The sequence below is a fragment of the Patella vulgata genome, chromosome 7 (genome assembly GCF_932274485.2).
Source record: "Patella vulgata chromosome 7, xgPatVulg1.2, whole genome shotgun sequence".
Classification (NCBI taxonomy): Eukaryota; Metazoa; Mollusca; class Gastropoda; family Patellidae; genus Patella; species Patella vulgata.
Window position 1 is genome coordinate 56,876,823 of NC_065885.2, and position 12,210 is coordinate 56,889,032.

The 12,210-nt window shown below is 35.2% G+C and overlaps 1 protein-coding gene across 1 annotated transcript; it reads right to left on the bottom strand.

Moving 5' to 3' along the window:
• Window positions 1–2,361: 2,361 nt before the first annotated feature.
• Window positions 2,362–12,105, bottom strand: LOC126828575 (leucine-rich repeat-containing protein 4C). The gene is made up of 2 exons (XM_050558428.1): window positions 12,000–12,105; window positions 2,362–10,260 (listed from the first exon to the last, which is right to left on the bottom strand). The coding sequence occupies exon 2, from the start codon at window positions 10,169–10,171 to the stop codon at window positions 8,123–8,125; it is 2,049 nt and encodes a 682-aa protein (XP_050414385.1). The 5' UTR covers window positions 10,172–10,260; window positions 12,000–12,105; the 3' UTR covers window positions 2,362–8,122.
• Window positions 12,106–12,210: the final 105 nt, after the last annotated feature.

Sequence of the window (12,210 nt, forward strand, 5' to 3'; positions counted from 1 at the left end):
TTTTCACTACAGACAGAGGAACAAATGGTCATGTCTTTGCACTAAAATTTGTATGAGGTTGACCACCAAAATTTTGAGATACACAAACTTGAAGATGCATACTAAAAAACATGTAACTAGTTGCAGTACATATCGCCGTAGCCAACCTGATAACCCTGTTATCCTTCCGCCTCAAAATCATGAATATTTACCAAAACCTGGCAGAAAATGTTAATTCAAACCCTCTTCGTCCATTCTTGACTAAAAAATCAACAAATATGGGCATGCAAAAGGGGAGAAAAGAGAGAGAGAGAGAGAGAGAGAGAGAATTGCTATAAATAGACGAACTACAATTCGTGGGGTACCGAGATGGTGAAATTTAATGGTGGTCTGCCTCCATTTGCATCGTAAAGGAGTAACGTCCCATTCAGCGTTCCGTGGCCTTCCTTTCCTCGGGTATCTATTTTCTGAAAATCGTATGTACGCGATAAAGGCTACAGTTAATAACAGATGTTTTTTTTTTCAAATTTGCCATGAAGCACTGGGGACGAATGCTATAGATATTCAACGTTCCGCGACCTTTCGTTCGGGAGTTACTCCCAGCACGTCCATTTCCGAAAACTTTGTGAAGTATTGGGTCAAGAGAGGACGAACCCTAGTTATCTATATTCAGCTTGCCGTAACCTTCCGGAGTTACGTTTTTCAAAATGCATTAGGACTATGAGAGGATGAATCCTATTTGTTTCAGTTGGTTGTAAAAAAATGCGGAGCCCAATTTGGGAGGGCCGAAGTTACAGGATATGAATACATTGCGGGATGACTCGGCAAACCTCGACAGACTCCAGTACCCTACACCTAGATGTATAGAGAGAGAGAAATGGGGTTTAACGTCCACTCGACACAAACTAGGTCACTTCGGGACTAACATATGGTTTAATTTTATTTCAATAATTCGCTTGCGCGTAGGGGTCTTTAGCAGTGGGAGGAAACCGGAGGACCCGGAGAAAACCCACGAGGTTGGACAGGCGCCCCTATTCCTTGTCACGTACAACCGGGGATTCGAAACCACGCCAGTTGACTCAATGACAGGTCTTATGATACAGCGCGCACGTGCTAACCATTCGGCCATCCAACCCCCCCGTATAGGGTACTGGAGTCTGCAGGATATGAATAGCTTTAACTAGACCTTTATTCGTTCATATTAAGGGCCAACTAGGCTTTAGGCCTACTTCGCATTTAATTATTGATTAATACCTGAAATATTCCAAAAACCAGAAATGTGCACCAATGGGGACGGACATGCACCAAGGAGTGTTCTAAGGGGCCTGAACAGCGGCGTTTTTGCCTACAATTCGTCGAATCACAACTGCAAACATTTACATAGGACCTCAGTTTTTCATCCGATCCGACCTTTATTCAACACTGGGAAAGTCCCCCCCCCCCTCCCCAAAAAAAACAACGTCGCCTTACTCATTGAGCCACTGAGTTTTCAAAATTAAAGGACTCTTAAATCCGATCGGACTCACTGAAACATATATTTGAGATTTCTCCTTTATGTCGAACGGTCCCATGGTCTTGTATTACGGGTACTGACAGAAGTCACGCCACTGTTCAGAGAGAGAGAGAGAGAGTGTATTCGATCACCCATCATCGGGGCGGGATAAGCCCAACGAACAGGATGCCGTGCCAAACCATGACATGGGTGCATTTGTCACACACTCCACCCCTGTGCATGGGCGTCACACATGGGGGGGGGGGGGTCCGACACCACGAATTGTTTTTCTGGGGGGGGGGGGTGAATATACTTGGACCCGCCCCCCCCCCCAAAAAAAAAAAATTACATAGTAGGCCCAAACTCCTATTTATTTACAACAATTATTAGGATTAGTTAAGATTCTATCTGTATAAAACCTGTACATATCCCAATATGGTTTATACTGCTAAAATAAAACACAGAGATATCCCAATATGGTTTATACTGCTAAATTAAAACACAGAGATAATCATCCTGGAAACATGTGAAGTGAAAAGTACCTGTGTTCCATAAAATTGTGTCTAGTTAGCCTGTCAGTAATATTTTGTTAATTTTTTTTCTGCCATTTATCAGTGTGAATCGCATGTAGGTACCCAAAAACATAACCGCTAAACCAAATCAACCGCTCAGCCAGCAACGTAACCATAAGGCTTTTGCACCCAGAGTCTTGGTAGACAGCATGGCCACATGGTGTTTGTTTATATTTTTTAGGGGTTTTAAAAAATGGGTTAGGGTTAGGGGTTAGGGGTTAGGGTTGCTGACCCCCCCCCCCAATATATATTTCACGGCTACGCCTCTGCCCCTGTGACCAAATCTAGATTTCAATATAATACTTATATCACAATTGCTTTAGTTAAAATTGTTTTTATTATTATTAAATATATACATGTATACAGTTAAGTTATTGTGAGATCATATTTTTAAAATATATCTCCATCATTCAGTATTCCATTGTTAATATACAGTAATCAACTGATCGAACTTATAAAATATATCTCCATCATTCAGTATTTCATTGTCAGGCCAAACCAATTTCAGTTCTTCAGGGTCTTGAAAAGTAAACAGCCACTCAATCTAATTAAAATATAGATCTATATTTCGTTTCGTTTTTTATACTTTCGATGGCCTACACTACATGTAAAGACAAGTAAAATCGAAATTTTGAACTATAAAAACGAAACGAAATTGGATCTGTGTTTTAATCAGATTGACAGCCACTTGAGTCACACAAAAGATGTTTTGTTTAAAATTCAAAACTCAATCAATTTGGAACTAAAAGCTTTTGAATTCTATGTACATTTTGGTTTTTTAATTAGTAGTTTACCCCAAGAGAAAGAGAGAGAGAAATGGGGTTTAACATCCATAGACACAAAATAGGTCATTTTGGGACTAACACATGGTTAAATTTTATTTCAATAATTCCCTTGCGCATAGGGGTCTTCAGCAGTGGGAGGAAACCAGAGGTCCCGGAGAAAACCCAGGAGGTTGGACAGGCGACCCTAGTCCTACGCACATGCTAACCATTGGACCATCCAACACCCCCGTTTACCTCAAGAAGTAAGAAGAACTACAACAGGTGTTCCCCCAAGAACAGAAAAACAAATTGCTGTGGCCTAATTATACAGTCATCAACTGATAATTCTGTTTCAGTGCGTATAAAAATATTCACAATTTACTTACATGTTCAATCTGATTAAAATACAGATCTATATTTCGTTACGTTTTTTATACTTTCGATGGCCTACACTACATCAAGATCTTACCGGTTGTAGTGAAAGGTTGCGTCAGAGGTCATACGAGTGGCTTTTGACCCTATGACATCAGACATTTGATTAACCAATCAGCATTGATGTTACAAGTGGACTACCCAGAGTTCCGTGCAAAACATGCCTAAAGCTCGCCGTAACAGACCGTTTTATTGGCTAATCCCTCACACCATCCAGAATACGTCAATGATAACAACTCTTCCAGATACTAGTGTAGTAAAGACAAGTAAAACGAAATTTTGAACTATAAAAACGAAACGAAATAGGATCTGTGTTTTAACCAGATTGTTACATGTTGGGACAAAATGAGCTTAAAACTATGTACATTATTCTGCCATAGTACAGCCCCAAAAATAAAAACAAGCCAACAGTGAGGCTGATGTCCCCCGCCGAAATCCCCAAATAAATAGATGACACATTAATTAATCGCACATCTATTTTTTTCAAAAGTATCAAGCAGTCAAACTGATTATCAACTATACACTAAGTTTCATCACTCTCTATCAGATAGAATCAAAGTTATCTTGTCCCAAAGCATCGACCAAGGAAATTGCTTATCTCTGCTTAGCTTTAGCTCGATATGTTAATCATTGAATTCGGTCAAGACGAACATCAACAACAAGTTAGAAGCAGAGTTGTTATGTTCCAAAGTCTTGACCAATCAAAATGCTTATTGCTCCTTAGCCTAAGCAGACAATTCTCATCATCGAACTTAGGCAAGGTATTGATGTAATGAAACTATACACCAAGTTTCATCACTCTCACTTAATTAGAACTAAAGTTATCATGTCCCAAAGCATCAACCAATCAAATTGCTTATCTCTACTTACCATAAGCAGAAAATGCTCATCTTCGCACTCTATCAAGGCATTGACCTCATAAACACCTACACCAAGTTTGAACAGTCTAGCTCAATTAGAAGGAGAGTTATTGTGTTCCAAAGTCTCGGCCAATTAAATTGCTTACCCTCAGCAGAAAATGCTCAATATCGAACTTAGTCAAGGTATTGATGTAATGAAACTATACACCAAGTTTCATCACTTTCACTTAATTGGAACTAAAGTTATCGTGTCCCAAAGCATCAACCAATCAAATTGCTTATCTCTACTTACCCTAAGCAAAAAATGCTCATCTTCATACTCCATCAAGGCATTGACCTAATAAACACCTATGCCAAGTTTGAACAGACAGACAGACAGACGGACGAACCCATTTTAATAAATGGACATGACAAAGTCTGAGAAGACCTTTGTTTAAATAAGACTGCATTCAAGTCATACATATATTGACATTAATAACATAAATATGTGCATAGATATGAAACATTAATATAATATTGCTCATCATATACAAAATAATACAAGCTGAACTTATAGGTAGTGCAGGCTTGTCTATAGGAGTTATAAATGAAACGACCTTGACCCCAAATATGGGCAGAACAGTCATAACGTTTGATCAAAGCCTCATAAAAAAAGTAATCAAAATGACTAATAAACTGTTAGTTATTTATGAAGAATCCAATAACATTTTTTATATAACCCGATACCCATGGAGTGCATAATGATCGAATAGCCAGCAATTGTGAGAACAGCTCGAGACTTAAACATACAACAGATTGTGTGGTTAAACCACCACGGAAAAAGATGTAGGCACAAGATGATCCAAGAAATTACTTAGGCTATGATAAATGAACAACAAGTAACAACAATTACAAGCTAGAAATGGATTCTCCCTAAGTCGAAGTCATGTGACAAACAAGGCTGTCCACTCAACACAAAATAGGTCATTTCGGGACTAACACATGGTTCAATTTTATTTCAATAATTCCCTTGCACATAGGGGTCTTTAGCAGTCGAAGCTCCTGGAGAAAACCCACGAGGTTGGACAGGCAACCCTACTCCTTGTCACATACAACCGGGGAATTGAAACTACCACAGTTGACTCAATGACAGACCTTATGATACAGCGCGCAAACACTAACCATTCGGCCATTCAACCCCCATATAGTTTGAACATAGAAAGGCATCTTTAAGCATGCATGTTTTATAATGTTGTCTACATGTGTAACAATGCACAGATTAGAACTATTTGATTTTAATGATGTTATTTTTGCTCATTTTGAAAACTTTACCTGAGAATACAAAGAGATCACTAAACAATCATCTAGACATTTATATACTAAAATACACGATGGAAAATAAAAACAAGAACATACAAGTAATGACAATCATAATATATATAAAAGTGATAAGCTAATTGAACATAGCAATGGCATCTGATTTTCTAAAGTAAGTAGGCAAGGTTTAGTAACTGCACAAGAAAATTGAGCTTAGAGACTTCATACATGGACCTAGAACTCTAGACGACTTCAAACTACTTGGAAATAATGTATTTTGCTTTTGTGGCAGTCATCTACTATTTCTTTTTATTTAATACAATATTTTGATACATTTAGGTCTAATTAATTTGGAGGATTAAAATAGCAATATTGCAGGGGCGGATCCAGACTGTGGTTTTAAGGGGTTGAGGAAGTGGGGTTTATGAGAAAAGTGTAAGGGTCATGTGCTTTATCCTTTAAAATCAGATGGTGGGATGGGATGGGCATTCAAAGTGCAAGACAATGAAGACATATGTGATTTCACAATTAATGCTTTGCATCAATGAAATTGAATCACACTGTGATCCTATTAATTCATTATAAAAATTGACTTCAACTTCAAGTGGGGTGTTGGATTTCTCTCTTTAAAAGGCTTAATGTGTATGTATGCCTTAATAATTTGGAGATGATGATGGTATAATGCATTGTCAACTGTCAAACCCTGTATTGTTAGTAATTTAGGAAAGCAAACCATTTTAGTCTTAGCATGGAGTTATAATGTACATGTACAATGTTATGGTCATCTACAACTATATTGAATCTTACAAATTTCCACACTTCTCAAATATGTTTGTAAACTCTACCAAAAACAATTAGAGAAAGTTCAAGTTTTGTTAAAATTTAAATCAGAGTTAAAAACACACTTGTTTATATATTATTACAAACTGTGATGTGACATTTGTTAAGCGCTTATATATCACTGAATATAATGAAGCGCTATAGAAGATAAATAATAATGATAATAATTCTTAGATTAATTAGCAACCAAAATAGATTTTCGCTATATAGAGATATACAATGGGCAATATTCAACCTTTACAATTTCTAAATTAATATGCATGTTTATCAATTATTAATAAAATATTATTTATAATAACAAATTATTCTAGCTTAAATAGACTCATAGCCACATTAAAAAACATTTAACCATATCTTGCAAAAAGAATATATTTTCATATTTACATACCCATAACCAAGACATCTCAACACACACCCTTGAATGATGAATACAATCTACATAAGATTATCTATAGCACCTATCATAGTGCTTATAGCAAATTTTAACATCTGGGTAACCATATTAAATCAGGATGTTAAACCCTATTTCTCTATTAATTCAATAAATCTTATACAATGTATTCTTGTATATTCAGTTTAATATACATGTAATGTATCCTGGTATACACAGTTTAATACAATGTATCCTTGTATTTTCAGTCTTATATAATGTATCCTGGTATATTCCGTCTACATGTAATATAATGTATCTTGGTATATTCAGTCTAATATAATGTATCCTGGTACATTCAGTCTACATGTAATATAATGTATCCTGGTATATTCAGTCTAATATAATTGATTCTGGTACATTCAGTCTAATACGATGTATTCTGATATATTCAGATGTATCATGGTATATTCAGTCTACATGTAATATAATGTATCCTGGTATATTCAATCTAATAGTAATATAATGTATCCTGGTACATGTATATTCAGTCTAATACAATGTATTTTGGTATATTCATTTAAATCAATTCTGTATCACAATTATCACAATGTAGTTATTGGTTTATGTACAAACTTTGTACATTGCAGCTGTGTGGCTGTCAAAGAAACCCGATATATTGCAATACAAAATTTGGCATATTAATATTTTCACTCTACATGTACTTTCACTTAGTTTCCAAATAGCCTATATTTGCTGGGGTTTTTTCTTTAATTTAATTATATCTATTCTAAACAGATCCTTTTTCATATAATTTCATTAAATACATAAAAACATAGCCAGAATTTTTATAAAATATAGAAATTTTTAAGACCTTTATTTATGTAGTACTGTATTCTGCAATAACAATAAAAATCATTTTTTTAATGTCCAGATATATATCCAAAATTGCTCATTGCATAAAGATATGGTTTCTATGGAAAAATGGATCTCACAATATTTTGCAATACAACAGTTATTCTATTTTGTCCTTATATCCCATATATGCCGGACATGTCCATCTGGAATGGCAAAAGCCTGAACACAAATATTCTCAGTTGGGCATTAATAAACAGTGAATTAAATGCTAAATTACAAAAATATTGATCATACTGAGTGTGAACAATATAATACTACGTAGGCCTACTTCTCTCCTTGTATTGCAATATATTTTGAGATATCACAATACGGTTTTCAGTCGCCATACACAGCTCTAATTACAGCATACTGGTACGTTACACAGTGGGTTTAGTCTTGCAAATAAAAATTATGGATAAGCTTATTTAGTATTAAAATAGTAATTAAAGGCTTCTCTAAATCTACATGGTACAATATTTGTATATCATACAATATTATTGAAGATATGTAAAATAAAAGTCTACATAAATACTTTTACAATCTTATCAATTGTGATAAGTCATACATGTATATATTATAACCTTATACACTATAAAATATTCATATATTCATTCGATCATTCACACAAATGTAACTGATCTAACAATTTCTTTTGATTCATTGGAATCTATGTCTGTTTCTACGGACATCATTGATATGGTTTGTCCACCCATTTCTCCAGTACCACACATCTCTTTCATTGATTGGACAGTATATTTAACCGTTTCTACGGATAAAACCACTCCAGCGCGAACCTTATTGGCAGCATGGCTACTGGTATCTTTGATACTCTGCATATAAACTGTACCACTGTCTTTGAAAGATTTGACATTTGTTCGAATTGTCTCGATTTTCTTTTCGCTAGTATCTTTCATAGTTTTGACGTTTTTCCGCACATTCTCTATCCTCTTTTCACCGCTGTCTTTGATGGCCTTGGCATGACTTCGAACAGTTTCCATCTTTCTCTCAACTCCATATCTGAGTTTGCTTCTTACTTCATCCAAAGTTTCGATCATGTTGGATGCTAGCCAGCCTTGGGGTGGACTCTCCGAAAGTGGACTGTGATATTTTTTCGGCGAGTCGGTTAAAGTACTACTGACGTACGATGAAGCCAATGGAGTATCTGCTGATGAATCATCATCATCATCATCATCATCACCCTCATCTAACTCATCCTTTTCAGTGTTACAGGAAACATTTTCATTACTGCTAGTAGTAATAATAACGATTTCTGGTACTTTTTCGATCTTTTCTTCTTCCATGAATCTACTTCGACAACAGACACGCCTAACAAGGGTCAAAATAATACCAATGATGATACCAACCACCGCAAATCCTGCAGCAGTCATTCCACCAATGATAAGGCTTGTAATATATACAATGCGGAATGTAGAAAAAATATCAACTTTCACAGTTGCCGAGACATTACCAATTGGTGTAATTGCAAGACAAGTAAAATTTCCTGCAAAGTATCCTCGAAATTTATTAATGTGCAGGGTTCCGTTTTCTAAAACATGAACACGAGAGGAAAAGAATTGTTTTTCTCCTAGGTATGAATTTTGAATATTGTAATCAGTTGCGTCATCACCGATAAGATGGTGGTAGGTGTGATGCGAAAAGGATTCACCCCACGGTGTCACCCAAATAATGGAGGGATTCGGGTAGCCTACCACTTGACATGATAAATACAAATCTCCTTGATTTATTATACTTGTATCTGGGGATAAATAGGCGATACTTGGATGGCTGCAATTCAAATATTCAACATCAACATCTAAGAGAAGTCTTCTTTTTAAATTTGTAGGCGAGTTGCAAGTTGTGTCGTCCAAGTGAATAAAACTGGTACTATTCTTCACTGTAGTAATAAAAGAACTAATAGCACAAGAGCATTCAAATGGATTGAAAGACATATCCACTGACTGAATATTTGAAAGACTGGGCAAAACATCTTGGTGGAATGTACGGAATATGTTGTTGTGAAGAAGCAATGTCGTCAAATTAACCAGATTTGCAAAGTGTGTGGACGATAAAAACGAGAGTCTATTAAAACTTAAATCGAGGGTTTCCAAATTAATGAGCCCATTAAATGCATCAGGGGGTATAAACTCCAAACGATTGTTATTCAAATCTAGAAATCGTAAATTATTCATTGACTGGAATGCATAAGATGGAATGGTGCCAAGTTTATTATAACCCATATCTAAGGCATTAATATGATCACTTATACTTTCAAAGGCACTTTCTTCTATAGTATCTATATAATTAAAACTTATATCTAGTACTCTAATCTTCTGAAATCTGGAAAATATATTGGATGGAAGAACTTGAATCATATTATCCGAAATGTTCAACTTCTGCACTCGTTCCACTGGTAATTTGAGCATAGCAGAAACGGGAGCACTTTTATGAATTGCAAAAGAAGTGATTGGGTGTGTATTAAAATAGCCATTTAAATCATTTATACTTGATTGATCATTTACAACACATATAATAGAATATTCCTTTATATCACAAGTACAATTAGACGGACAACTGTGCTGGATAAGTTTCAGTTCCATTCCATACACCCATGAGCTAACCAACATCGTACATGCTGCAACAATAACAATGTTCATCTTGATGGCCTCCATCTTCGGTGGGTTTAACTCAGGCACAACCTTACTGGTGTTGACTTTCCATTTTCAAATCATCTACATTATTCTTGTTTCTGGTCCATAATCTAGAAAACAAATTAATATCTCTTTAAAATTTGTACTAAATCTCAAGAATAAAACTTAAAGACACTGATTTTCATTTGGTGCATTAATTTGAATCATTTGCGATTTACAATATTGTTGAATCCCTGAAAGGAATATTATTATTATTATTATTAAACATTTATATAGCGCTAGTTTCACCAACTGTGTTCAGAAGCGCTTTACAAAACCATGATTACAATCATATACATTGTACTGATAAAAGATTAAAACAAAAAGACTACGAAAAGATGTAACATAATAAAATAATAAATAATATCTAAGTAAAAGCTTTTTTGAATAATTAAGTTTTAGACCACATTTAAAAGATTGTACTGATGGGCTGGAACGAACATCAGTATCATAACTAGAGGGTTTTAAATCATTCCAGTTCAGTACCGGTACTTGAAAAGATATGATGAATGGAAAACAATTGCCATCTTCCTTAGAGGTTAAAATTTCCTCAATCCCTCATATGATGTTCAGACTCAGAGACTTCAATGTTAAAATATGGAGAAGATTTAATCTTTCCAAATGCATAATTGCTGTAATAGTTAGAGGTGTGCATCCTGTGCCATAAAGATATCTTGAAAGGTTTATGAGAAACTAAACCAGGATGGAAGGAGCCCTATTTCAAACTTTGTATGTACATGTATTTTCTAAATGAAATGAAATGACATGAAATGGGGTTTAATGTCCTACTTGTCTAATAAAGATGGGCGCATGCCATACAGTGTGCCATGAGGGAAATTTTGCTACAGACTACTCTTATATACAATTCCAGCCAACGTGTATACCAGACCTCCCTTTTTCATCCCATACGAGCAACTAAGTAGCTGTCTTTGCCAGGCCCTATGCCATGTACCACTGCTCATATTCTAATACCTTACAATGTATATATGAAGTTGTTTATTTTGCTTAAGTTATATGTAAAGGTTCAACAAGCCAGACAAGTCAAAATTGTGTAAAGACCTTCTCGAAAGAACGAACTGGTTTCTACGGGAAAAAAGCTAATGCAACTATATTGTATTTGTCTAAAAGATAAAAATGGTGATGCAAAATAAATAGAAACCAATGTAAACTTCAAAAGGCTGTAACTTCTTAAGATAGTATTGAAAGATTTGAGCATACAACAAACCCGAACAAACCTAAGTGCATAGGCATACTTTTGGTCACAAGACTGAAATGTTATGTAATCGTTCACTGAACTTCAGTGCAAGGTCTAGAATATTAGCCAACAAAAAATAAGTTAAGTTATTCAATACCCGAGCCTATGACAATTTGCTTTCAATTTGTTGTAGCATTCAGCACCCTTATAAATATCCAATCAGCTTCAGCACGCCAATAAAAGAAAACTACCGTTAACAAATTCAACAAAACTGATTCAGACTGGCAGCAACCAGTTGCATAAAAAAAAACCTCTTTTTTAAAGTTACAAAATTTAACAATTAATACAAAATCAAACTATTTTATTTCTCGTATCTGATTGGAAATATTAGCTGGGCACTACTGTAACTTCAGCTTACTGATTGCGAATGACAATTACACTGTCAGTGTCACTACTGGAACTGCCTCTTTAACTTTTGTTGACATCATACAAAGGTACATTGGTGCAATAAGCAATAGACGTGGTAACTATTTAAGGTGATATTTCATTGTATGAATATCATATTAAGATAAAAACAACATAATGAGCATTAAGTTTAACAAATAATACACCTACGCAGAGAATATATAGGCGTCTTTATTTTCCTGTCGCCATTTTCTGTCGTTCACCTCGGAAAATATGTAAATTACGACTTCTCCTGCGAACTTCCGCTGTTCCATTTATTCACTTTACCCTACCGTTTATTTAAAGAAAGTAATTAACCTGCAAGGCGTGCCATATGGTTTCCCATGTGATTGTTTTTATAACAATCAGAAATTTTTGAACA

Coding starts and splice junctions, on each gene's coding strand:
- LOC126828575 (XM_050558428.1), bottom strand. CDS start 10,171: ATGGAGGCCATCAAGATGAACATTGTTATTGTTGCAGCATGTACGATG.